The sequence below is a fragment of the Balaenoptera musculus genome, chromosome 11 (assembly GCF_009873245.2).
Source record: "Balaenoptera musculus isolate JJ_BM4_2016_0621 chromosome 11, mBalMus1.pri.v3, whole genome shotgun sequence".
Lineage (NCBI taxonomy): Eukaryota > Metazoa > Chordata > Mammalia > Artiodactyla > Balaenopteridae > Balaenoptera > Balaenoptera musculus.
Window position 1 is genome coordinate 23,381,964 of NC_045795.1, and position 27,052 is coordinate 23,409,015.

General features: G+C 53.3%; 3 protein-coding genes across 8 annotated transcripts; 1 reads left to right on the forward strand and 2 right to left on the reverse strand.

Moving 5' to 3' along the window:
* Window positions 1-1,224: 1,224 nt before the first annotated feature.
* On the reverse strand, window positions 1,225-15,087 carry CCHCR1 (coiled-coil alpha-helical rod protein 1). Of its 4 annotated transcripts, none has more exons than XM_036868934.1 (18): window positions 14,966-15,087; window positions 13,859-13,925; window positions 13,567-13,780; window positions 11,524-11,827; window positions 8,863-9,026; window positions 8,611-8,746; window positions 8,367-8,417; window positions 7,948-8,097; window positions 7,389-7,499; window positions 7,063-7,169; window positions 3,986-4,098; window positions 3,772-3,817; window positions 3,476-3,612; window positions 3,159-3,347; window positions 2,960-3,061; window positions 1,975-2,126; window positions 1,705-1,876; window positions 1,225-1,488 (listed from the first exon to the last, which is right to left on the reverse strand). In XM_036868934.1, the coding sequence occupies exons 2-18, from the start codon at window positions 13,872-13,874 to the stop codon at window positions 1,379-1,381; spliced, it is 2,274 nt and encodes a 757-aa protein (XP_036724829.1). In that variant the 5' UTR covers window positions 13,875-13,925; window positions 14,966-15,087; the 3' UTR covers window positions 1,225-1,378. The 4 variants fall into 4 exon arrangements, with proteins under 4 accessions (XP_036724829.1, XP_036724828.1, XP_036724827.1 ...); XM_036868933.1 differs by having other exon boundaries at window positions 1,705-1,834; window positions 8,307-8,417; XM_036868932.1 differs by having other exon boundaries at window positions 8,307-8,417.
* A 288-nt stretch (window positions 15,088-15,375) lies between these two features.
* TCF19 (transcription factor 19) lies at window positions 15,376-19,146 on the forward strand. 3 transcript variants are annotated; one of them, XM_036868937.1, is made up of 5 exons: window positions 15,376-15,515; window positions 15,940-16,503; window positions 17,557-18,112; window positions 18,373-18,403; window positions 18,724-19,146. In XM_036868937.1, exons 2-5 carry the CDS (start codon window positions 16,266-16,268, stop codon window positions 18,802-18,804), a joined length of 906 nt encoding a protein of 301 aa, XP_036724832.1. In that variant the 5' UTR covers window positions 15,376-15,515; window positions 15,940-16,265; the 3' UTR covers window positions 18,805-19,146. The 3 variants fall into 3 exon arrangements, with proteins under 3 accessions (XP_036724832.1, XP_036724831.1, XP_036724833.1); XM_036868936.1 differs by having other exon boundaries at window positions 18,373-19,146; XM_036868938.1 differs by lacking the exon at window positions 18,373-18,403 and having other exon boundaries at window positions 18,550-19,146.
* A 1,341-nt stretch (window positions 19,147-20,487) lies between these two features.
* On the reverse strand, window positions 20,488-25,463 carry POU5F1 (POU class 5 homeobox 1). Its single transcript, XM_036868939.1, has 5 exons — window positions 25,044-25,463; window positions 21,978-22,098; window positions 21,578-21,708; window positions 21,105-21,263; window positions 20,488-21,001 (listed from the first exon to the last, which is right to left on the reverse strand). The coding sequence occupies exons 1-5, from the start codon at window positions 25,446-25,448 to the stop codon at window positions 20,735-20,737; spliced, it is 1,083 nt and encodes a 360-aa protein (XP_036724834.1). The 5' UTR covers window positions 25,449-25,463; the 3' UTR covers window positions 20,488-20,734.
* Window positions 25,464-27,052: the final 1,589 nt, after the last annotated feature.

A 27,052-nucleotide genomic window follows, 5' to 3' on the forward strand; every position in this document is an offset into this window, starting at 1 on the left:
TCCTGATTCCTTCTCCCCACCCCGGGGCTGGTTCCATCAGTCACACCCAGAGGCTCGGGAAGAAGTTGCCTCAGCTCCCCCTGGCATCTCAGCCTCTTTCTCCTCCCTCTGGAATCCTCCTCACTGCCCCTTGAGCCCCTCCCCTTGTCCTTAGTGTGAACTCTGTGCCCACCCCTTCTCTCCCCTCCTCCTTCAGTTGTCAGTCTGTCTGGTCTGAGTCGTTCAGAGATCCCCCTAGAACTTTTCCGCAGCAAGGGCTCCTCTGCCTGGACATCTCATGAGCCTCTCAGAAGTAACGTGTCCAAAACAGAACTCACTTCCTCTCCGGGTTGTCCCCTACCGGGTCTGCTCCCCCGCAGTAAGGGACACCACTGTCCCTCGTGGCTCACTTTCGAGGACTTCATTCCTCCCTCTCCTCATCCCGCGGCCACACCCCAAACCCATCCTCCACAGCCAGCCAACAGATCTCTTAAAAATGCTAAGTCAAATCGTGTGGCTGTCCCCAGCTTTAAAAGTACTCTAAGGACTTTCTACTGATTTAGAGTAAAATCCAAGCTCCACCAGGCCTGGCCTCTCCCTGCAGCATCCTCCCTCGGGCTCCCTCCAGCCTCCACACCTGCACACCCTGTGCCCGCCCTCGTGCTCCTCCCAGGGGGCTGCACAGCCTGCTCCTCACCTCACTCCGGCCTCAGCACCACATCCCTCCTGAGAGAGGCCTTGCCTGCCCCCCATCTAATGCCGCCCCTCCCCACACAGCCAGTTTCTACCACATCACTGTCATTTATTTTTTCTCTTCATATTCATAGCACTTATTATTGTTTGAAATGCTCATTTCTTCATGTAAGTACTTGCCCGTCGTCTGTCTCTCCCACCGGACTGTAAGTGCCACGGGAGCAGGGACCCGCCCGTCAAGCCCACCACAGTGGCCCCCCGGGGCAGGATGCTGCCTGGATCTGCGATTCCTGTCGAACATGTGAATGTTTTATCTGCTTCATTCCTGGCACTGACCACCTTCCAGAGGTAGTTTTAAAACAAAAGTTGAGAATAAAAAGAAACCTGGAGCTTCTCCAAAAACTTCCTGGGCAGCCTGGGAAAGGGGTTTCGAAAAAGGAATCATCTAGAGAAAGAGCTGTGTGGGGGACCACTTCTCACATTTCCCGGACAAGAGAGGCTGCAGGGAGAAAACTTCCTTATATTCCCAGAGAGAACTGTCCAAACAATGGCTCCTACTGTAGTCATCTTTATTGAGCCACGGGAGAATTCACGACATCTTGGTGGCTGGTGTCCCCGAGGGCAGCTGGATGGGAAGGGAGCTGGGCTGGACCCCCTCCCCAACCCACTCCTCCTCCATCCTCATCCTTCCGGTCCTCGCAGCTGCTCAGTGGCAGACAGAAGAAGAGGTCTGGCTGTCTCCTTCACAAATAGCTTCCTCTTTGGAAATGGCCTCACTCAGGCCCTGCAAGTCATCGAGCAGGACAGAAAGGGATCCTGGGAAAGAAGACCCCAAGGGACAGGAGGTGGACAAGAGAAGGCTGTCACAGTCACGCCGCAGGATGTGAGGGTTATGAGGGAGAAGGCTCCTGGTCCAAGGCGGGCGTGAATAAGAGAGGCTGTGGGCCTCCAGGGGTCACAGAGAACAAGCCTCATGCATTGCAGAGTGCCTGGAGGAGAGATGCCTGAAGTCCCCCACCATCTGTCCCTTACCTTTGATGGACTCCTTGGTGCATAGGGCCGCTGCCGGAGGTGCAGGCGCTGAAGACTCTGAGGGCCTGGGGCTGGACTCCACAGGTAACCCCTTATCCGATGGGGAAGGAAGAACTGCCAACAGTCGCTGCTGCTTGTAACGGGAGAGGAGACCCTCTTGCTGCAAGGTGGCCTGGGAAGGAGAGGGTTAAACGCCACCAAGCCCGGGCAGAGTCCCCTCCCCTTTCCACAGCTCTGCTCCCTGAGAAGAGCCCCTTCTCCTCCTCCTACCAGCATGAGGTTCTTGTCTCTCTCCAGCTCCTTCAGGCGCTGGGTCAGCCGCTGTCCCTCCTCCTTTCGGGCCTCATCCTGCAGGCGCCGCAGCTCCTGGTTCCGCTCCTTTTCCCGGGTGGCTTTGCGCTGGATCTGGCGCAGGGAGACCACTATGGGAAAGCCAGGCCACAGAGGGGACGGGTGTTGGGCAGCCTAGAGGCCATGAGGCACCGTGAAAACAAGCCTGGAAGGATGGGCAGGAACACTGGGTCCCCAGCTCTGTGACTCAGGTGAGCCACTGACACTTTATGGCTTTCAGTCTGCCGTACAGAGGGAGGGGAGTCTGATGCTCTAGGATCCTATGAATCTGCGAACCCAAAGTACCTCCCCCATCACTGAAGCTTCCCAGAGTCCTGCAGGGGAAATCTGAATAGGGACTGGATATCAGATTTTGTGCAATTCATGTTCATTTTCTTGAAGTGTGACAATGGTATTGAGGTTACATAGGAAAATATCCTATTTGTGGGAGATGCAGCTGAACAGTCAGGATGTTTGCAACTTACTTTCAATAATTCCCCCCAAAATGTTTATATATCAATATGTGTATATATACAGATAGGAAATGTGACCAAAGGTTATTAACTGCTGCCTCTAACCAGAGAAGGTATATGAGTATCCATTACATGATTCTTTTAACTTGGCTAGGTGTTTGAAATTTTTCCCAATAAAAAGTTGGGGGTAATCGTTGGTATGAGATGTCAGACTGCCTTTGCGGAGGAGGGTGACTGGGAGGGGCTGCAGGGGATCCAGGGCTGGTCAAGTGCTGTTGCTTGATACGGCTGCTGGCTATATATGGGTGTTTACCACCTGAGAATTCATCTTCCTTGATAACTTCATGACCCGCACACTTCAAAAAAGCTTTAAAAATAAAGTTTTTAAAATAACCTCATGCCTCAACACTTCCTTCTTCCTGAAAACCCACGTCCACCCCAGCCAATCTCACCGGCCTTGGTGTGTTCCCTGCGAGCCTCGTTCAGTCTCCTTTCTGATTCTGAGAGCTGCTCCCGCAGTCGAGTCTCCACTTCGGCCACCTTCTCCTGCAGCGCTGGGGTGGAGGTGCACATGGGGTGTCAGGGGAGCCTGGGTTCATGGTTCCCACCCCTGCCCCCACCATGGGTCTGTCCACGGCCCCTCCTGCACACCTTGCCCGTAGATCTCCTGCTGCTGGGTCAGCTCCTGCCGGAGACTGGCAGCCTCCGCCATGCTCTCCTGCTGGCCCTGGCGAGCCGCCTCCAGCTGCAGCCCCAAAGTGGCCAGGGACTCCTGGGTGCGCTGCAGCTCCTGCTCCAGCTGCTGGGCCACTTCGGTCAGCTTCTGCCGCTCCGCCTCCCCTGGGAAGATGTGGTGCCCACTCAGGCTTCTCCATACCCTAGACCCCAGCTCTTCCCTCTTCCTCTTCACTCCCCAGACTCAGACTCTGGCCCCGGCTCAAGCTCGGTGACTCGAGGACCAGATGTACCTTGCTCCCGGGCCCGGCCCACCTCCTGCTGGATGATGTGGGCACTCAGCTGCAGTTCTGTGTCCAGACGGTTCCGTTCCTCCCGCAGCTGCTCCAACTCCAGGCTCATATCTGTGGCCGGTGGGGGTCGGGGGCAGCTGAGACAGGGAAGGGAAACAGAGATGGGGGGAATCACCCAGCTGCCTGACCCCTAAGCCCCCATCCTTCCTCCATCCTCGCTTTTTTGGGTCCCAGAAACCAACACCTTAAAGCCCCACTCCTGCCCCTGATCCACCTCAAAGTGGCCCAAATTTCACCTCTCCTGGCGCAGCTGAGCAAGGGCCAGTTTTCGAGCCATCAGGCCTGGGGAAGAAAAGGCAGAGAGCAACAGAGAGGTGAGCTTGTGTAGGAGAAGAGGGAAAACGGGAGATGCCCGGACTGGTAAGGAGGAGGCAGGAGGGTGGGTGTAGGATGAGAGAGCTGGTGGGGCAGTGACAGGGGCAGGACGCATCTGGCAGTTGCCCTACCCACCCTGAATGGTGTGGACCTTGCGGACGGCATAGCTGACTCGGCTGCTGAGGCCGGGCAACCGGGCTGCGGCCTGCTTCACCTCTGCCACGGCGCCCTGGAGCCAGGTCTGAAAGCTGGAGAAGACACAAAGTCATGACCCTTCAACCCCATCTTATTTCCAAAAGGACTTGATCCCCTCTATCCTGTATTGCTATGTACATGGGGAAAGCAGGGAAGGGGAAATCAGAGCAAGGGCAAGAGAAGCTGAAGCCAAGAGTAGGGGCCCCAACTCTGTGCCCTGCCAGTCATGAAAGAAAACTGAGAGCTTAAGCCCCTTAGTCATTGTCAAATAAAAATGATGCAGTTGCTCATAAGAAAAGCACAGCTAGGGACTTCCCTGGTGGTCCAGTGGTTAAGTCTCTGTACTTCCACTGCAGGGGGTGTGGGTTTGATCCCTGGTCGGGGAACTAAGATCCCGCATGCTGCGTGGCCCAGACAAAAAAAAAAAAAAGGCGCAGCTATTCCTGGTCACAAAACCTACATAAGCTTCTCATTTGCGTCCTTGCAATCAGTGTCTTTAAAAACAACCCTACAGTTAAAACAATAATCAGGTTCATGAGGTCGCACCTTATCTGGCCTCAGATGCCATCACAAAGTAAAGGGTTCAGTAACATCGATTCTATGGGGGCTAAAACAAGTGCCCTAAAGCAGGCTTATCTCTAGCTGATTTAGACTTTTGCACCTCAGGCCTCCAGGTGCGTCTCCAGGCTTGGGGAGTCTCCTGCCGCCATATGCCACGTTTGGGGTGTATGAACTTATGTGCATTCTTTTATGGAACAAAGCCCATAGCTTCCATCAGTTTGCCCCAAGAAGGCATTAAATGACTGTACATCTTTTCAAGCAATGTGCTAAGCTTATTTCTCACGATCTGCCTTTTGATCACTATTATGTATCAGAGATCAAAGTTATCCTCTCTAACAAGTCCCTGATACCAACAAAGGCCGGGTCCACATGCTTTATCAGCTGGCTGTGCCCAAAGCAGGATCAACGTGGCTCATGGAAGTTGAGAAGTCTAAATGGGTCCCCTGGGAGGAGGGCCTATGCAGCACCCAGGGGAAAAACAAGCGGACGACAAAGGCTGAAGGCTGTATCCCTAGCAGCACAGCAGAGATCACTTTTATCTGAAAATTGTTTGAGCGGGTGCTTCCAACACCTACTGTGGCTCTTACGAAAGCCTTTTCCTGACAGGATCTCCAAGCCACCAAGAGACTAAAAAACCTGGCAACAATCTGAGCTTGGGTTGTTTTAGGCCACGTGGACTTTCTGGCAATAAATCATTAGCAAGGACCATTTCAGTACTGTCCTGGTGTCAAAGTAAAACCCTGTCCACAGTGTATCTTTCTGTCTTCCTGGAGGTAGGAGGCACATGCAATGGATTGAATCTGGGCAGTAGTTCATCATAACTAGTCTCTCTAATGCCATGCACGCTTGAAATTTTTCATGAAATTTTTTTTTTGGTTAAATTAGTACTCAAGGTACAAATCCAACAGAAGGGGATGGTAGGCAAGGACCCACCCTGCATCACAATTGTTCTAAGCCAAAACTGTTATGTGATCCATCTAGAAGAGCTTCATGGTAAAAGTGAACATTTACAGAATGCAGACAATAAGCCAGGCACTGTGCTGAGAGCTCTCCTCAGACCACCTCAGTGTCCCCATGTCCAAAGCCAAGGAGGGATTGTTACCTGTGCAAAGAAACCTGTGCTTCTCCTTAGATGTCTTTCTAAAGGTTATCTAACAATAGCTGTGAAGGAAACACCTAGGAAGTTGGTATGAGAGACAGGCTTGCAATTGATTAAAAAGGTAACTGGCAGGGAGGGGGAAGGGTAAGCTGGGACGAAGTGAGAGAGTGGCATGGACTTATATATACTACCAAATGTAAAATAGATAGCTAGTGGGAAGCAGCCGCATAGCACAGGGAGATCAGCTCTGTGCTTTGTGTCCACCTAGAGGGGTGGGATAGGGAGGGTGGGAGGGAGATCCAAGAGGGAAGAGATATGGGGATATATGTATATGTATAGCTGATTCACTGTGTTATATAGCAGAAACTAACACACCATTGTAAAGCAATTATACTCCAAAAAAGATGTTAAAAAAGTAAACAAATAAATAAATAAATAAAGGGGGGAAAAAAAGGAAACTGCAATAAAGCGAGTCACACGAATTTTCTGGGTTCCCAGTGCATATAAAAGTTATGTTTATGCTATACTGTAGTCCATTAAGTGTGCAATAGCATTACGTCTGAAAAAACAACTAAACATTTAAAAACAGCATTAATTTTAAAACAATGCTGTTGGAAAAAAAAATGGCACCAATAGACTTGCTCAACACAGAGTTGCCACAAACCTTCGATTTGTAGCAGCATCCGTGAAGTTAATAAAGCAAAGTACAATAAAAAGAGGTATACCTGTGGGTGTTCAGCTTTAAAAAAAATAGATTAAATTTTTTCCAACTCAACAGGGCATGCCTGCAAAATTTGAAAGAAAGAAAGAAAGAGAGAGAGAGAGAGGGAGGGAGGGAGGGAGGGAAGGAAGGAGGGAGGGAGGGAGGGAAGGAGGGAGAGAGAGAGAGAGAGAAAGAGAGAAAAAGAAAGAAAGAGAGAAAGAAAGAAAAAGAAAGAAAGGAAGGAAGGAAGAGAGAAAGAAAGAAAAAGAAAGAGAGAAAGGAGGGAAGGAAGAAAGATCAAGTGTCCACATTCCCCATCCTCAAACAGTTCTGAAGGTGGAGACCCTCCTAGGTGCTCTATTTAGCTCAAGCTGTTACTAACTGCAGGAGGAAGTTAGTAATACCTCATCTCCAGCCAAACACTCAGTGGGTGGGAGTCATAACAAGTGACCCTGCTGTGAATGTGGAAGGGGGTTGCCCCAGGAAAAAACAAACACAAAGATTTTACAGGGCTACATACCTCCAGCCCTGCAGCCCTGCATCCTCCACACGGCCAGCTTTCTAGCCCCTCTTGCCTGAGGCTCTTAAACTCCAAGATGCCCAGGAAGCTGTCGAAGCAGAAATGCTACTCCACCCACCCTCCATCCCAGATACCTGCTGACAGCATTGGCCACAAGCTTCAGCTGCTCTTCCGCTGTGGCTGTCTGCTGCTGCTCCCGGCGCCGGGCCTCCTGAGTGCGGCTCAGCTCCGTCTGCAGGGCCTAGGAAGGATACGGTAAAGAACATGGTCCCCTCAGGACTTCCCTGGCAGTCCAGTGGTTAAGACTGCTCGCTTCCACTGCAGGGGGCACGGGTTTGATCCCTGGTTCGGGGAACTAAGATCCCGCATGCCACGTGGTACAGCCAAAACAAACCAGAAGTGTCCCCCTCCCTGGGGTTTCCCTGCCCTCCCTCAGCCTCTGCCCATCTCAGACACTGACCTTGGCACCCATCCGCTCTACCTCCACCTCTGCAGCTTTGTCCTGCAGGGAGCGCTGCAGGATGGCCTGCTCCTGGCACTGGGTTTTGACTCCTTCCTGGAGCTCTGCCACCTGGGGGAGGAGAGGAGGCAGGACTAGAGCCAAAGCTGTAGGGGAGGCATTGGGAAGGAAGGGGCAGGTGCAGGGGTCTCTGAAAGAAGGCCACACATGGAGACAGTAAGCCCGGGTTCCTAAGAATGGAGTCTGGGTCCAGGTTTCCTTCCAGAAGCATGTTCCCCATGCCCAAACCTTAAGGAACTACCCTGTGACCGACCCACCAGGACCCGTGGCCAGCCTCTGCCCATGCCACCCACCCATCCTTGGACACTGTCCCCTTCTGGGGGAGGCCGGCCCACCTCACAGAATGTAAGCCTCATGAGAGCAGGTCCTTGTCAGCCTCTGCTCAGGGCTGTGCTGCCAGCATGTGGGAACCACCCAAGTATTTGGTGAATAAATGCCACCCCTCCTGTAAGGAGCAGAGAGCTGGGGGAGAGCATGGGGAGAGAGGGTGCCAGGTGACCTGTCCCTTCAGCTGCTCCACGCATTCTCTGTGCTCCAGCTCCTGGGCCTTCAGCTGCACCATAAGGGCAAACACCTTCTCCCGCCAGCGCTTCAGTAGGGACTGGCACTTCTTGGTGAACTCGGGCTCCAGGCAGTCTGAAGGCTGAACCTGAGGGTGGAGGAAGTGGGGAGAGTGTGGGCCCCTGGGGGAGCAGAGGAAGGAGGTGGGTTTTATTTCTTCTGTCCTGCCCAGGCATCAGGAGCCACAGCAAGAAGAGGCGTTCAGGGGAAGACACAGGCAGGTTCTAGGAGCGGCACACCGACCCCTCCCACGCACAGGGGGCACCCGGGGGCGAGGGGCCTGGGCCAGGGGCCTACCCTCCGGGCCAGCTCCTCCTCCTGCATGCAGAGGATGTGCGTGAGGCTCTGCACGCGCACCTGCAGCAGCTCCGCGGTGGTGTGCAGGCCGGCCTGGTCCTCCCGCAGGTGCTTCGGGCAGGGTTGGGGGAGAGAGAGAGGACAGCTACCTCTTGTCGGGTCTCCCAGTGGCCCTCGGGCAGCGGCCAGGCTGTGTGCCCCTTGACAGCACTGCCTTCTCTCCCGGGGACTGTGCTCTTCTCCAGGGCCCCCTAGCCCAGGACCTGAGCCCTCACGTCCCACCCCATGCCCAGCGGTCTCTCACCTGCACGGTTTCTAGAAGCTCCTGTCGCTCTGATTCCCACATCTGACTGTGGACCTCGGGAGGGACCTGCTCCCCCACGTACCTCCTTAGGTTCTCAACCAAGGTCACCTGAGCCTCCAAATCCTCTTGGGTCTTCCTAGGGTTGGGGTGGGAGCAGGGTAGTCATCGGGGGGCACCCTGGAGACCCACCCCACCCACCAACCCACCGAATGCCAGACCAACTGCCCTTCGGTCGCCCACCCGCCCACTCACCTCAGCTGCTTCCGCAGCAGCTCGGCCTCCCTCTGGGCCGCAGCCAGCTCCTCGGCTTCTCCTGACCTCCTGGTTTCCAGACTACTCAGAGACTTCTCCAGGCCCCCAGCTTTGCTAGTCAAACTGGAAACAGCCTCCCGGTGAGCCTGTGTCAAGGAGGAGAGCTGTGGAGAGAAGGGAGGGCTCAGCAGGGGCCAGCTCGCCCACACCTGGGCTTTCCAAATCCGCCCTCTGCTTTGGCCCTGCCCTTCACTCCCACCTTCTGTGACCTTGGACAAGCACCCAAGAAATCACCCAACTGTGCACAGCAAAACGGAGACCATGCTTGGTGCCTCACTCCCCATCACCCTCCAATCCACCAGCAGTTCCTGTCAGGTCTCCCGCCAAAACATTGTCACTTCTCTCCATATCCAGTGCCACCAACCTGAGGTAACCCACCCTCATCTCTGGCCTGGACAATGGCAACCATCTCCTGACCGGTCTTAGAAACCTCCAGTGGCTTACCACAGCGTTCAGACCAGCTTCTTCCCTGGGCCTGTGAAACCTGTCGTGCCTTGGCCTCTGCCTGCTTCTCTGAGCTCTGTCCTGTTTCTCCCACTGCCCGCTCTGCTCCAGCCACAGTGCTCTCCCACCGTCCCCCCAACAAGTCTGCTCTTTCCCACCTCAGAGTCGACCTGGAGGCTTGGCTTCCCCCAGCTCCTCAGATCTCAGTGATGCCGCCTCGTGGGGAAGGCCTCCCCGGACCGCTACTCCCTACTCAGCACCTGCGCTGTCCTATCACCTGTTCGTGCCCTTCCTGCACTTCTTATCATTATGAAATGATCCTGCTTCTGCACGTGCTTACTGTCTGCTTCCCCCCATCCAGAAGGAAGCCCTAGGAAGGCAGGGAGCTTGTCCTTTTCTCACAGCACCACCAACAGTGGTTAAGGGTGTCAGATACGCTGAAGGAGTCATGGTTCAGCCGGTGAAGGAGGGGAAGTGGCTGCCCTCACTTCCGGTCTGCCCGCCTCTAGCCCTCTCTCTATACCATAGTCACTGTGAGCTTTTGGGACACGAATCACAAAACTGGTCCTTTTACACATAAAATGTAAACCTGATCATGTCATTTCCCTGTTAAAACCTTTCAGCGGTTACCCATTGCTCTTAAGGTAAAGTATAAAGTTGAACGGGCCCAAGGCCTCACACTCCACCCCAACACCCAGAGCCCCTCTCATCGCCTGCACTCAGGCCCCTCTGGCCTCCTCCCATTTACATCTACTTGAAGCCAAGTGTCACACCAGCCCCCATCACCTCCCCACATGCCTGCCCACCAGCCAACTCCTATTTTTTTATTTTAATTAATTAATTAATTTATTTATTTACAGCTGCATTGGGTCTTCGTTGCCGTGCGCGGGCCCCCTCCAGCTGCGGCCAGCAGGGGCCACTCCTCGCCACCGCGCACGGGCCTCTCATTGCGGCGGCCCCACCCGCTGCAGAGCATGGGCTCTAGGCGCGTGGGCCTCAGCAGTTATGGCACGCGGGCTCCAGAGCGCAGGCTCAGTAGCTGCGGCGCATGGGCCCAGCTGCTCCGCGGCATGTGGGATCCTCCCAGACCAGGGCTCGAACCCTTGTCCCCTGCACTGGTAGACGGACTCCCAACCACTGCGGCGCCAGGGAAGCCCGCCAACTCCTATTTAACACAAATGTCAACTTCTTATCATTAAGCATCTTTCATGAATCTAAAGGCTCTTTATATTTTTCTTTGAACGATCTCCTCTGTCCATTTTCTGCCTGGACGGCTGTCTTTCTCTTCTTGATTTCCAGGCACACGTTATATAGTAGGGATATTAGCTTTTTCTTGTGATATGACCTGGAAATATTCTTCTATAGTTTATCACTTACCCTTTAATTTTACTTTTACTTTGTCATTCCTAAGTTTGGTATTATAAAGTCAATATATCAATCTTTTCCTTAATGGCTCTGGATTTTGATTCACAGGTAGAAAGGTTTCCCCATTCCCAGGTTATAAAGGAATTCACCCATATTTTCTTCCAATATCTTTATGGTTTCATTTCCTAACATGTCGACTGGTTAGGGTGGCCTTCCCAAACCCCCAGACCAGTCAGGGCTCCTTTGTCCTTCTCCTTCATGGCTCTTTTCCCAATTGCAATTAATTAACTAGAATTAAATTAAGCATTGAATGTGTGTATCCCCCACTAGGCTGTCAGCTCCACCCACAAGGGCAGAGAGTTGGCTGATTTGCTCACCCCAGTGTCCCGGCTCTTCTCTCAGGGATGGCAAAGAGTAAACACGGATAAATGCTTGCTGACTGAATAATCGCCCCTTCCCAGTCCACCTTAGGACCCCACTCCCACCTCCCTCGCTCTCCCTCCCACAGTGTTCCCAGATGAACTGGGTACCTGGAGTAAAGTAGAAAGACAAACTACTTCCTACTGGAAGAGGAAGGAGGGCTTCAAGTGGTGGGAGGTCTCCTGAGTCCTGGCAGAAAAGGGCAATCTGAATAAGACCAACACATCCAAGTTCTCCCTCTTTCCAGGTCACCTGTTTCTTTCACCTTCACCAAACATCTCATCACCCTTTTCTGCAATGCCTGCTCTTTGCTGGGGAGCTCCTGCCCAGCTCCCCACTGTGCAGCTGAACCCTTCCCAGGCCCACATTCACCTGCTCTTGGTGCAGCCTCTGAACCTCCTCCAGCTCCCGCTGGCTCCCTTCTTCCAGGTTCTTCCGGACAACCTCGGCCCCAGCCAGGGCAGCACGCAAGCCCTCGGCCTCAGCGCGGCCAGCCTTCTCTGCCCGTGCCAGTGCCTCCAGCTCCATGGCCTGGGCCTCCAGCCTCATCTTCTGCTGCAGCGAGGTCTCCTGCAGCACCCGGACCTCCTCCTCGAGGCGCCGCAGCTCTCGCAGCTGCCGAGAGATCAGCTCAGCCTGCTGGCTCAGGGCCTGCGACCCGGCCAGCTCCACGGACCTTCAAAGACAGGTTAGCACAGGTGAGACCTGTCTCTGGTGCTGGGAGGGTGGCCAAGGCATAAATGGAGACAGGAGAAGGAGGAGAGGATCCCTCTGCTCCCATATGGGGAGATGGCAGGGGATGAAGCTGGGCCATGGGGATCTCTGCATTTCCGTCACCATCATCATTGATAACAGCCCTACTAAGCATATCTGGGCCCACAGGACCTAAAGGTTAGCTGAGTTCATGGAACATGACCTCTCTCGAGGACAATATACAGGCAGATGTGTTAAACATCACATGTGCACATCATTAGGCCACACATTCTGAACTGGAGAAGCGGGAAGGACACTCAGAGATTTCTGAATTCTGATTTAAGGGCAAGGAAAAGTTTGATGGAGGTGGAAAGAGAGGTCATGGCAACGAGTATCAATATGGTGAGGCTAGGCACTGGTTAAAATCATTTATTGAGTGTTAGGTACACCACATGAGAAGTCTGAGAGTGCAGTACCTCAATAAATTACATAGTCCCAACTGCTGGAGAGCAGAGTCTACTGGCATCACATAAAGTTGAAACCAGCTTATAACATGGCTCTTGACACAGCTCCCTCACTGAGGCCCAGAACCACAGCATTTTTTTTTTTTTAATTTTAATTTATTTTGGCCACACCATGCAGCTTGCAGGATCTTAGCTCCCTGACCAGGGACTGAACCTGTGCCCTTGGCAGTGAAAGCAGAGTCCTAACCACTGGACCACCAGGGAATTCCCCAGCACCTTTTTTAAGTGGCAGAGATCTGTAGCCTAGAGAAATTAGGTGACTGGCCAAAGGACCCCTAGCTGGTAGCCAAATTAGTCACAAAGAATCTCTGTCTCCTGACACTCACTCCAATGCTCCCCTTTCATCATTATGCTCCTTTCCCTTTGACGGGGTCCAAGGTAGACTCACCTGCAATCCACTCAAGAACAAAATGGCAGGATGATGTTCCAGTACATTTGGGAAAAGACACACATGAAACAACAAGAATAAGAATCTTCACAGACAACAAATTGACAGATGGCATGGTCAGCTCCGTCAGAATGAATCTACACTACCGCAGCACACGGTCTGTACTCCCAGCCCATACTTCTTCAGCCTGCCTTATCCTACGCTTAATACAATCAGCTGTGGGTCAACCTATCTCTTCCCTTAGGATTTAAAATTCTTTGATAGGGGCTTCCCTAGTGGCGCAGTGGTTAAGAATCCGCCTGCTAAGGCAGGGGACACGGGTTCGAGCCCTGCTCCAGGAAGATCCCACATGCCGCGGAGCAACTAAGCCCGTGCGCCACAACTACTGAGCCTGTGTTCTAGAGCCCGCGCCCCTACAGCCCGTGCTCTGCAACAAGAGAAGCCACTGCAATGAGAAGCCCACGCACCGCAACGAAGAGTAGCCCCCGCTCACTGCAACTAGAGAAAGCCTGTGCGCAGCAACAAAGGCCAACGCAGCCAAAAATAAAATAAATAGATAAATTCATTAAAAAAAATTATCAAAAATAAAATAAAATTCCTTGATATCAGGATCTCTCTTATTCATTTTTGTTATTCTTGTCCCTAGCATCTAGCACACTGCTATTATTTATGCATTGTAGGCAACAACAATTGCTTATATAAAAATGAATAATCATGGAACTAAGGGCTGAAATAGGGTAAGGAATCTATTTCAGGGAAGAAGGGCCACTGGCAAGCAAGCCCAAGAAAACAGCAACATTAGATCTGTACCTGCCTCTCCACCCTGGCTCCTGCCCTTTGCCAGAAACTTCCTGTTCCCACATGGTCACTTGAGGTCTCTGGTTATCTGGCCGCCTCTCTAAGACATCTTGATGGGCTGGGGGCTGAACCAGGGGAATGTCTGAGACCCACGTGGGAGCCATTCTTGGCAGACTCGGAAGGGGCCGAACTTGGAAGTGGGATGGGGGAATCAGCCCAGTGGAACCTGAAGAATCATAAGGACAAAGATGGTCAGTTTCCCAGGGAGACATAATCACCAGCCCCCTTGCCAGGTCCCACTGACCTGAAGGTCGAAACATTTCCACATTATTTGAAGTCTCTAGAGTCTGTGTCCAGCCATCTATGCTCCCCTGGACAACAGGAGAAACAAGGACACTCCAATTCAATTTTCAGGCCACCTTCCAAAGAGAGAGCCCCTACAATAACAGTCATAATCCTTAAATAATAGCCAGGTCCATCTGACTCTTAGCTCCTCTTATCCTACTTCCCAAAAGAAGTAGGAAATACCTGAAGATCATTTGCTTGTCTCAATCTGGTTCCTGATAGGACTGTGGCAACAGCCATGAGATAGAGAGAATTTACTGAGACAGGCTGAGAGAGGCTCTGGTTTTACTCATACTTTTAAAATTCTGGGCAGTGCCTTTACTCTCCTCCTTAAGTTTCTACAGTCTCTACCTTTCCTGGATGGAGGTGAGAAAGGAGGTATGCAGTGCAGAGGCTGTGAGCCCAATCTCCAGAGTTCTCTCCATGGCTCACCAAGGCCTTGGGGAAGCCCATCCAGACACCACCAAGCCATGACTCCTGGGTCCTTCCCTATCAAAGCGCTGGCCCAATGCCTAGCCCCTGATGAATGTGGCCACATGTAGGGCAGGACGCCTACCCAGGACCCCCCGGGGAATCCAGGCAGCCTAGACCCCTTGGCAGAAAAGCCAGCTTCCTGACGTCGCATCCAAACCCTTCCAGCAACCTTCCTCTCAGTTTCTCTCTATTGTCTCCTCAGCTTCCATTCCTGTCGCCCACCCACCTCTCCAGAGTCCTAGAGCAGAGAGAGGGGTCTTCAAGATCTCCCCACCCTCCCACCCGAATTCATCTATTTTTCCCCCAATCTGGGATTCCTATCCCTCCCTACATCCTAGTTTGCTTTTATCCTGAAGAAATTATTCTGGCCCCTTACTCTCTCATCTCCCAATAGCCTGCTCTCCCTCCCTCCTCTCCCCCAGATATGAGTCTTCGCCCTGCTGGACGCTGAGCTCTAAGGCTGTTCTGACCACCTCATTTGTTCCTTTACCCTGCCCTTGCACCCCTCCACCCTATGGATCCCTGAACCCACCCCCGTACCCCCTCTCAGCCCCTTTCCGCCCCCAACCGACTCTTCCCGAATGCCCCTTACCCGGCGCGAGAGACCCCCTCAGCCCTTTGGCCACACCCCCTACACCTAGCTCCCGGGTGCGGCCTCGGCCCCTGACCGCGCCTGCGCAAAGCGGGCAGGTTGGCGGGACGCTCTAAAGCCTACAAGGCTACCAACCCGGAAGGAGGAGAAGACGTAAACGCAGGCGCAGTAGTGTCTAAAGCCTGGCCCAATTAAGGCGTTGGGGGCACCTCCGCGCCCTGGCAGCTCCGCCCAACTCCGGGAACCCGGGAAAACTTGTGAACTAATCAGAAAAAGCGGAAGGCGGGAGATCGGGGACCCTCCCAGCTCGTCGCCCAATGGAGAGAAGGAGGGCAAACAAGATGGCCAATCAGAAACAGCGCGGGGGGCGGGCTCGCTCGGCGGGAGCTGCGGACCCGGGAATTCCGAAGGCGGGGTCGGCGCGGCCCGCGCGCGGAGGCCGCGCCCCTCCTGGCCCTGGTTTCCTCGCTGTCAAACAGCCGCAGGAGCACCAACCCGGGCCGAGCTGGCACTGCCTGGAGAGGGGACCATTCCGAGACTGCACCGCGCGGTAGATACGAACCTGGGCTGGGGCGGGGAGGGAAAAGGCTGGGTTTGCCTTGCATCATCCCGGGAGCCCTTTCTTCTGTTTTTATCCCACCCGGAGAAGTCGGTAAGCAAGGGTTTAGATCCACTTTGCTGGAGAACGTTAGAGACCCGTTTGCACTGCCTTTTGAGGGGTGACAGTGGATACACTTCCCACTGGGGTTCAAGCCAACTAGTTATGAGTGAGGGATTGGCCAGAAGAGTGAGGCGTGGGCTAGCAGGAGGGTTACTCTATTTGGATCAGCAGGTTTTACAGGAAGAAGCTTCTCTTCTCCAAATTACACTGAGGTGACAAGTTAATATCACACAGAAGCAGTCCCCACCCTCACCCCCACACCTACAGTTCGAATTTCGCTAGAAGCTGCCTAATGTATTGTTGCCTTGCACAGATTGAAGGCTCGTGGAATACTTAGCAGCCTGAGGATCCGATTCAGCTTCGTGCCACAAGACGCCTTCATTTTTGCACTACACTGGGACCTTCACCAAATTTTTCAGTTGCAAAGCTGTTGACAGCCAATTTTGCATCGCGTTCTAGGCTCCTTGCACTCTGAATTTGCCCTACTCAGGGAGTGTGCTCAAAGTTGAAATTGCACAAAGGACAGCTCAAGTTTGCATCAGACAGAAAGTGAACTTAGGCCAGATGTGCATGGCCCAGGGAGTGGGAAAGGTGATGGATTCCTAAAGTGGAAGAGGTGGTGTGGAGGGGGCACCGCCCATGCTGCCTTGCTTCCAGCTGCTGCGCATAGGGGGCGGTAAGGGTGGCGATCTCTACACCTTCCACCCCCCAAGTGGGGCTGGCTGCACCTACCGCTTGGGCTGCAGGGCCGACCTCTGTGATGTGGCCCTGCGGCCCCAGCAGGAGCCCGGCTTCATCTCTGGAGTCCATGCGGAGCTGCACGCTGAACGCCGGGGTGACGACTGGAGGGTCAGCCTGGAGAACCATAGCAGCCAAGGTGAGGAGTGAGCAGAGCAGCCTTATGCCTGGGCAGTGCAGTTCTGGGCTGGAATGACCAAGAGTCTCCACAGGGACTCTGCCTGCCTCCCAAACTCCCCATCAGGTTGGATGGATGGTTGTCATCCAGACCTGTCTTCCCACCAGAAATGTGCAGTGTCAGATCTTTGTGGGGCTCACCCTGTTTAGCTCTTAGAGGGGCTGGGAGGTAGATCCAGGGCCTGGAGTATCACAGTGGGGTTGTTCTGGGGCCACTGGGGAACAAGCTCAGATTTGACTAAGTTTCCAGATTTGTTTAGGAACCTTGTCCTTAGCTTAGGGCAGTTATATGTTGAATTATGTTTTAATGATCTGGACATGTGTCTTACTCCCTGACTTGGAGGCAGTTAAGTCAGCCTCAGAAGGCCTGGGTTCCCATCTCAGTTCTGCTACTGGCACCTGGCAGTATCACTCAGGCCTGTCACTTCACCTTTTTAGATCTTAGTTTCCTCTTAGGTAGAATGTAAATCTTTGTAAGGTCTGTTTTGGGGAGTGCTGTGGGGATTGGATATAGTGGCCAACATTCATTTAGTGCTTACTATTATGAGACAAGAACATTTTAAGGGCATTAAATGTAGGTGAGCACAAATACCCCATTTCACAGACAAGGAAAATGAGGCATAAAGAAGCTAACTTGTCCAGGGTCACATGGCTGGTAAGTGGTGGAGCTTGGATTTGAACCCAGACAATCTGAGCTGTGCTGATTAGTACTGAGTTGGAACTGAGTGAAAGTGAGCATCTCTGAGAATTGGACCTCAGTGAATTGAGGGAAGGAGTTCATTCCCTCCATGTGCCCTGAGGGAGGGCATAAGAAAAATAAACTCATTCCCAACTCACAAGGAGTTTCATATCTGATGTCACCTGCTGAGAGATTTAGAATGTGAGAATTTGATGACAGGTGTCGTGTTCTTCCTCATGTTCCCCAGAAAACCAGACAGGACCAGATTTCTCCACTTCTGACCTGTCATTTGTTTTTGTCGTTCTCTGTATTTGTCTGGTGCCCCACAATCAACAGGGACTTTGGTCAATAATGTCCGACTCCCAAGGGGTCACAGGCTGGAGTTGAGTGATGGTGACCTTCTGACCTTTGGCCCTGAAGGGCCCCCAGAAACCAGCCCCTCAGAGTTCTACTTGTTTCAGCAAGTCCGAGTCAAACCTCAAGATTTTGCTGCCATTACTACCCCACGGTCTAGGGGAGAAGAGGGAACCGGGGTTGGTTTCCGGCCCATGCTGCCCTCCCAGGGGGCTCCACAGCGCCCCCTCAGCACCCTCTCCCCTGCCCCCAAAGCCACGCTGATCCTCAACTCCATTGGCAGCCTCAGCAAGCTCCACTCCCAGCCCCTCACCTTCTCACGGAGTGGGGGTAGGCCACAGAGCCTGCCTGTTCCCACTCCAGCTGGGGAAGTGGGGACCACCCCTTCTGTCCCACCCCCAAGAAACCGGAGGAAATCAGCTCACCGCGTGTTGGCAGAACTGGATGATGAGAGAGAGGCTCCCAAGAGCCCCCCACCAGTCCTTTTGGAGCCCAGGAAGAAACTCCGTGTAGAGAAAACCCCACTGGCACCCAGTGGGTAAGTGGAGAGAACTATGTCTCGTATTTCACTGCCTTTTGATTCTTTTAGAGCCCTAGGCTGGGAAGTAGCTCTCTGCTTGGGGGATGGGGATGGGAGATGGAACAGAAGTTGGAATGACAAGACCTGGGTTCGTTCTTCTAACCAGATTCACCTTTAGTCTAGTGAATCTATATAGGTTCACTCTGCAGTTATCCAGGGGAAAGTTCTAGGCCTCTGCAGGTTTCCAGTGACCCTGGTTTTTGTGTCACTTTCTTCAGAAATCGACGTGGGCGTCCTCGGAAACACCCAGTGAGCAACCCCAGGGCTCCCCCTGCAGTTGGGGGCGGGGAGCACTGTGCAGCCCCTTGTTGCTGCCTACCCCAAGAAGAGACAGTAGCCTGGGTTCAGTGTGATGGTTGTGACATCTGGTTCCATGTGGCCTGTGTTGGTTGCAGCATCCAGGCTGCCAGGGAGGCCGACTTCCAGTGCCCAGGCTGTCGTGTAGGCATCCAGACCTAAGGCCCACCACCAAAGCACCAGAGGACAGAGCTGGCACCTCCAGGACATGGGTGGACACTGGGGTGCCAATGGGTCCTAAGAGATGCCCTCTTCTTCCCTTGCCTCTCTAGGAGGGAATGACTACAGGGGAAGGGTCCATTCCTATGGATTATCAATTCAAGGCCTGGAGCAGGCCCTCACGGCCAAGGTAACAGAAGAGATGGCTTCCTGCCAAAGATATTGCTGCCTCCAGGAAGTTGCCAGTGAGCTGGAAATTCCTACTTGTCACAAGCTGTAGGTCCTTGTTGTCATGGACACTAGAATGTCTGGTCAAGAGAACCCATCAATTGCAGAGGTCACGCCTGGGAAGTTATAAGCCCCAGACTTGAACAAGCGAGTTCTAAATGTTCTTGATGGCATCGCCTAAGGCATCTCTGGGAAAACCTAGGGCACAGCCCCCAAACTTCCTTACATTGTGAGCAGTCCTGCCGCTGACCACCATGATTGTGACCTGACTTTTCAGAGCTTTGCTTCCATTTCCAAATAAAGAATGAGCAGCTTCATATACTCCAAGGTACTTACTCTTTTTGTGGGTCTGATACTCCTTGCTTTCCAATTTTTGAGAGAATGGAGTGGTAAAGTCTGGAAAACTAATTCAGATTCTTACGGGAGGAGATGAGCAGACAAGGCAGAGAAATACAAACCTGCTCGCTGAAAAGGTGCAAATATATGAGGTAAGCTGGAGGTGGGAAGACAGGAGAAAAGGAATCCAGGTAATTACAGTTTCTAGTTTCAAAGAAAACAGATCCGGGACTTCCCTGGTGGTCCAGTGGGTAAGACTCCGAGCTCCCTATGCGGGGGGGCCCGGGGTTTGATCCCTGGTTGGGGAACTAGATCCCGCATACATGCCGCAACTAAGAGCCCACATGCGCCACAACTAATAGATCCCACGTGCCGCAACTAAGACCCGATGCAGCCAAAATAAATATTTATAAAACAACAACAAACAACAGATCCACTGCCATTAAAATAAGGTACTTGGGATTTGGTCAAGTTCATGAGGGTGGCAGAACTTTTACAAGGTTGACCAGTACTACCAGGAAGAGAAAACCTGAGACACCAGCTACAACAGATGCCGACCTGGTCCAGTATATCAACATAACCCACATATGCTACACTGATTCTGACAGTCGTACACCAAGCCAAGATACTGTCAAAGTAGCATTTCTATAGTTCTTATTAGGAAAGCCCTATCTTGACCTATCCTATTGCAACCTGCATATCCATCCCCTTCCTCCTCTACTTAGACTTACCAACCCAAGTTTTTTACACATTGAGGAAAGGCTCCAGAGCAAGGGCCCTAATTAGGAAGTGGCAGAGGCAGGACTAAAATGTGGGAGGTTTTGGTGAGTCACAGACAGGGTAGGCAAAAACATTAAGTGGAAACCAAACGGACCCAGGTATCAAGAAAGCACAAAGTAGAGTTTCTGGTTAGGGTGATATGCAGAAGAAATGAGTACCTAAAAGACTTGATTTCTTAGCACAAAGCCACTGAGGACTTCCAGAGTAGAGTGGGGAAAAGCAAAAAGCCAGCTCCTAATAGGGAATGGGCTATGTAATAACTGCATCTTTGGGCAAAAATAAGGTGTTCACCTCCAATTTCCCCAGGTCACAGGCTCCTAAGAACTAGCTCACACCTATAAGAGCCCTCTACATATAAACTTGGGATCCAATCCCAGATCTCCCTCTGACATTGTGACTCTGGGCAGTTTAAACGGCATCCTTGGTCTCAGGGTCATTTGGGTGGAAGAGCTATTAATACCCACTATTAACTATCCCCATCCACGCTTCAATAACTAGAGGAGAATAAACCAAAGACAAAAGTATCCACCTACTAGGTCCCAGGCTTCTTTATTTAAGAACAAAGTGATGAGTGATGTGGGGATTAAAATCAAGAGCATCATTGAACTTCACCTTCCCTCCAACCAGTTCCCCCAAACTCCCTGCCCCCACACCCTTTGTGTTCCCAATTCCTTTCTTAGTGAATGAAGAACTTAATCCCAAAGCCCTGGTACGAACCCCAGGGTTCTCTCCCTAGCTGTCCCCCTTCCTCTGCCCCCATTCCTGGGAAGGGCAAACACCTTAGTTTGAATGCATGGGGGAGCCCAGAGTGGTGACAGACACCGAGGGAAAGGCCTCACCCTCAGGAAATGGGACTGAGGAGTACAGCGTAGTGAAATGAGGACCCCCATAGCCTGGGGTACCAAAATGGGGCCCTGGAGCCAGAGGAAAGGATACTGGTCCCCCTGAGAAAGGAGACCCAGCAGCCTCAAAATCCTCTCGTTGCGAATAGTCACTGCTTGATCGTTTGCCCTTCTGGCGACGGTTGCAGAACCACACTCGGACCACCTGGGAGTGGAAGACGGGAGAGGGACATTCGATCATAAGCTCTGGGAGGTGTGAATGGGGAGGAGGAGATGGAGCACACAGGGACGCGGACAGGGGCACTCACATCCTTCTCAAGCCCGAGCTGCTGAGCGATGTGGCTGATCTGCTGCAGGGTGGGCTTTGGGCACTGCAGGAACATGCTCTCCAGGTTGCCTCTCACTCGGTTCTCAATACTCGTCCGCTTTCTCTTCCGGGCCTGCACGAGGGTCTCTGCCTTGCATATCTGGGCAGGTGGGGAGATGACAAGGAAGGAAGTGGGAGGGCAAGCCTCGAACCTGCTGAGCAACAGCATCATGAGGTCAATGACTCGAGAGCCAGCTGCTCAGGAGCACTGACTGGCACCAGGGCCACAAGAAAGATCCTGGAAGGGTGGGTTTAGACCAGTGGCCCTGGACCTTCTCCCAGCAGAACTGAGGAATTGCACTCCATCCCAGTGAGGACCACTGCCTCCAAGAGGGAGAGCTGCCAGCCATGGATGGAAGCAGTGGAAATCGGGCTGAGACCAGGCGGGTCCCTGTGCATCCCTCCCACCCTCACCTCCTGCAGATTCTCGTTGTTGTCAGCTTCCTCCACCCACTTCTGCAGCAGGGGCCGCAGCTTACACATGTTCTTGAAACTGAGCTGCAAAGCCTCAAAACGGCAGATGGTCGTTTGGCTGAACACCTTCCCTGGGGAGGTGGGTTGAAAGAAGCAAGGTGAGGCAGCAGGCAGGGCCCTTTCGACCCCAAGACCCAGGGCTTGCCACCTCTTCCTGCCCTCCCAAGATCCCACACAAGTACGGTATCTCTTCCCCCTCTACCCTCACCCCTAAAGAGGGTAGTAACACCCTTCTCTCACTCCCTTGGTGGGGAGGAAAGGCCCAAATTCAGGGATGTTCCTTCCAGGGGAGATGTGGTCCCTGTGTCCTGTGGGTCAGAACATGCTAGGTGAGACTCACCAAAGAGAACCCCCAGGGTGAGCCCCACATCGGCCTGGGTATATCCCAGGGTGATCCTCTTCTGCTTTAGGAGCTTGGCAAATTGTTCAAGGTCTTTCTGAAGAGCTTTGATGTCCTGGGACTGCATTTTAAAAGGCAGAGGACATGTAAGAACATAAACATACCAGTTACCCACCCCCCCCCCTTCCATTTGGGCCCCAAGGAATAAACAGTCTATGGGAGCATCTCTGCTTCCAGGCTGCCCACCTAATAAGTAGAAATAAACTATATACAAATGTCATTTACCCCAGAAAGTGACACATCCATCAGATGCAGAACGTCATTCGATAATGCAAAGAAAAGCCCAGGCCTCAATGAGAACACCTGTCAGGTTATGAAGGGGGCTCCTGCCCTTTAGTTCTTTAACACTCACAAAAGCTTTTTGACTCTAGTATTACCTCAGTTTGAGGAAGTGTTGAGTGTAGAGATACAGAGCACCATGTCTCTGGTTCTCTTTCCAAATATACTCTCTCCAGCTTACTTTGAGGGTCCCACAAACTATGACAAGGCATGCACATTCACAAACACTACAAAACAGTCATCATACGAGGTATGAATAACATGCTTTGTATATAGTTAGTGCTCAATTTTTAAAAATCTGATTATCCCTTATTTTTAACTGTATCTTTCTGCAATATAAAAGCATCCTCATTGACTAATTCAACATATTTATTGAGCACCTTCTGCAAACCAGTGGCTACACCAAGTAGACCAAAAACCCTGGCCCCAGGGACTTCCCTGGTGGTCCAGCTGTTGAGACTCCACACTCCCAGTGCAGGGGGCCCGGGTTCCATTCCTGGTCAGGGAACTAGATCCCACATGCCACAACTAAAAGCCTGCATGCCACAACTAAAAGACTCCACGTGCCACAACTAAGACCTGGTGGCGCAGCCAAATAGATAGATAAATTTTTTTTTAATTAAAAAAGAAAGAAAGAAACCTAGCCCCAAGGGGCTTTCACTGTGATGAAATTATTATCCAGTATGTTAGAAGTGCTATGGAAAAAAGTAAAGCAGAGTAGGGAATTATGGGGAAGGTGACAATTTTAAATAAGACAGTCAGAGGTGATGTTTGAGCAAAAGGAAGGAGCAAAGTGGAAAGGCCCTGAGGTGGGTGGGCCCTGGTAGTAGCAAAGCCAGCAACAAGGCCAGCAGCAAAGCTAGCATGGGCGGAGCAGGGTGAGAGGACTGAGGAAAGGGAAGAAGGGGAGCTGATGAGGTCAGAGAGGTGAACAGAGCAGATCCTGGAGCTGCCGCCGTAACTTTGGTTCACTCAGAGAAGTGGAAAGGCGCTGAAGGGTTTTGTGCAGTGAAATGATCTCTCACATTTTAAAATGTTCACTCCAGTTGATGTACTGACCATAGACTAAAGAGGCAACTGCAGCAATCCCAGCCTAATGATGGTGGCTGGGACCAGGATGGCTCTAAGTGATTGATTCAGGATGTATATCCAAGGTAAAGATAGCAGCGTGTCCAAAGGATTGGATGTAAGGATGTGAAAGGAATGAGGATGACTGGTTTGGGCCTTAAACTACTGGGAGATGGACAGGGTGGGGCAGTGCAGGGAGCCATCCCCGCAGGAGACAGAAAATGCAGTGGTCATGTCTAGAAGATATTTGAGCCTTGAGGGTGGATGAGAGGTGGATGAAAGGTAGACAGAGCAGAGGTTGATGGATGGAGCCCTGAGGCTCTCCAATGAAGGCCAGTGGCCAGAAGATGAACAAGAGCAGCCAGGCCTCTGTGCAGTCCTGGAAACCTAAGGGAAGTATTTCGAGGGTCATCAATCACATCAAACTCAAATAAGGTAACTTCCGTTCCCAACTTCTGCTCAACCGATGTCGCAAACCTATAAACGTCAGCTGTTCCCATCTCGGCTTTTCCAAATCATATTTTGGGGATTTGAAATAAGGTAAACCCCAGTTCAAATCCTAGCTTTACCATTTAGCAGTTAAGACCCGTGAAATAGGCTAATAATACCTCCCTAGGAGATCTTGTGCCAGTTAATGAGATAATGATGTAGAAACTGAGCCCACAGCCAGGCATTTAGGAAATGGACCACAATTGGCAGCCATTATCATTCAAGGCTCAGCCGTCGCCTCGAGCAAAGAGTCTAGGGCTACTCGGTCAGCTGCAACCAATCACACCACCTTCGAAGAGGTCTAAAGGTTTAGTACTTGATCTCTAATTGCTTGCACTTGTCTCTTCCTCGGACTAGAAGATATATCCTTAATAGTCCCCAGCAGGGCTGGATGCGGAAGTCTTCAATTCCCTCAGCAAACCCTACATTTGGGGAATGGCCTGGAGATGACTTCTTCCCCTTTTCTACCCCTGTTCACTACTTATGGAATTACGGCTGAAATTGGTGTTTCCAGCTCTCTACAAGGGGGTGTCAGGGTGTGCACTCTGCCTGACTGTGACTCACTGGGCCCAAGGCAGAGGTCAAGGGAAGACAAGCCCTAAACTTGATGGAGGGTAAACCCGAACTCCATACATCCACGCAGCCCAAACAGGAGCTTCTATCAGAAACCAGTCACACCCTAGACTTTCAGGAACAATAACCCTGGGATAAGCACGGTTTTCACCCTCAGGCCACACTTAACCCTAAGGCGGAGATCCTGGATCTGATCAAGCTCAAATTTTCAAGAAGGGATCAGGGTAGAAGAAGGGGCTCCAACCCCAAGCTGGGTCTGGTGCTGGGCTGGTAATGAGTGACCCCGACCCAGGTCAGACCTAGTAAGTGGAAGGACCTACTTGACAAGGGCCGAGGGGGGAAGCAAGGCCAACTTCCGACTGCCCCAGGCCGCCCTGCCCTCACCTGTGGTTCTCTCTAAATTCCAGTCCCTAGTTCCCACCGGGCCCCTGCTCAGGGCGGCCTGCAGTCGCCACACACGCGTCCCGGGGCGCCGCCCTCGCCCGCTCCCCTCCTGGGTCGGCGACCCGGGCAGCTGCAGGCGATCACCTCCCCTCGCGTGGCTGCCCCCGGCCGGCGCGGTCGCACCCCGCCGCCCGCCCCCAGCAGCTCACTCGCCTCCTCGGGGTTCGGCTCCAGCTTCTCCTTGTCCAGCTTCACGGGGCCAGCGGGGGCGGCGCAGGGCTCCGGGGAGGCCCCCTCGGAGTTGCTCTCCACCCCGGCTCCCGCCTCGCCCTCGGGCTGAGGGGTCTCCAGGCCGCCTTGGGGCACCAGCCCCACTCCAACCTGAGGTGCACAGTAGGCCATCCCTCCGCAGAAGTCATAGGGCGGGGGGCACGCGGGAAGACCCCACACCTCGGCGCCGGGCCCAACCCCCGGCCCGATCCCTGACCCACCGGGAGGCCCTTGGAAGCTCATCCAGGTCCGAGGATCAACCCAGCCCGGCTCTGGCCCTCCCGGCCCATCGCCTCCACCGCCCGGCGGGGGCGAGAAGGCGAAGTCGGAAGCCAGGTGTCCCGCCATGGGGAAGGAAGGCGCCCCAAGCCGGGGGCCTAGGAAAACGAGGGCTCTCCTAGGGACGGCTCGACACCTCTCTCCCTCCCCAATCCCACCCACTAGCCTTGACCTCTGGCCCCGCCCCCTGGATGGGTGGGGGAGGGGACGGTGGGGGTGGGAGAAACTGAGGCGGAGGGTGTTTGCCGGCTGCTGGCGGTGGTGTCTGGGAGCCGAAAGCCAGGCAGCTCCAGCGGGCGCCTCTCCAGGCCCCAGATCCCGAGGCTCTAGGTGCAGGTCCCCCATGCGGGCCTTCACTCCCAACTCCCAACAGGCCGCCCGGCCCTCCCGACGCTCCGCACACACCAGAGCTGCCTGGAATCTCTTCCACACCTCCTGCCGGTTCTTCAGGAGCCCAGCTGCCGGACCCCTCTCCAGACACCCTGGCACCGTCCCCTCACCCGAACCCAGCCACCCTCTCGGCTCCTCAAACATTAATTGTTTATGTGTCAAGTCCTGATGGGGCTACCCCTCAATTCCTTAACAGCCCCCTCCCCGTTGCCCTCCTGCACCCCCAATCCAGCAACCTAGTTGTTCCCATTTAGACTACTGGCCAGATTCAGTTACCCCGAAGCTGCGATGCCCAGCAGCCATCTGCCCAGCCTGCTAAGTTCCACCCCATCACCAGGGGCAGACTGACAGACAGGCTTCCATTCCATCCCCGGCTTTCCCGGCTTCAGAGCCCCCTCACCTACCAGAGTCAGGGATGGAACCCCTACTTTCCCTTCTAGGGGCCAGGCTCTGGGCTGACTGGTCCTGAGTCTCCCAATCTTTGTCCAGACAGAAGAATCGGACGCCCCCTCATGGGTCCCCCACTGTGGGTCACGCACATCAAGTTCCTTGCCCCCCTCTTCAGAGACCCACATTATCTAGTCCGTAGTTGACTGTTCTCCCTCCCCCACCTCCCAGCCCAGGCCTCCGGCCCTAGGCCCTGGGTGGGGAAAGCCCAGGAGGGAGGGGGGAAGAAAAAAATATCTGACTTCAGGTTCAAAGAGGCTTGGGAGGGACGGGGGGAAGGGGGCCGGACAATGGCCTTGGCTGGACAATCCTGGTCCCCAGAGGGGGCAACTCTAACCCTAAACAAGTGCTCAACCCTTGAATGGGCCTGGATGGCTCCCCTGGGGACAGCTTCCTGCCCCCCAACCCCCCAGCCCCGATCCCCTCACACGGAATCCCCCTCAGAGCAGCTAAAAGAGCTCCAGCAATAACCCCCCCATCCCCTCAAAGACTGAGCCTCAGACAGGGACCCCCACTGGGACCTAGGTCTCCTGTCCCCCTCTAGAGGACTCAGGCGTCCAGCCTCATCATCTACCCCTCCCCCAGCCCCCCCAGGCCTTTGTGTAGGGGGGCTGGTGAAAAGATGAGGAGGGGGTGGAGAGCGACTTGGGGGGGTGTGCAGGAAGCCTGCCCTAAGCTCTCCCACAGGGTCTATTTTTCTGGGCCTGTCCTGAGGGCTCACACTGCAGGCATAGTGCTTGATTCTGTTTGCAAGAGAATAGCTTTCAGACTGCCTCTCTGCTTGGGATGAGGTTTGTCTGTCTGCTCCCCAAACTTGCCCTAAATGAAGGCCCCGA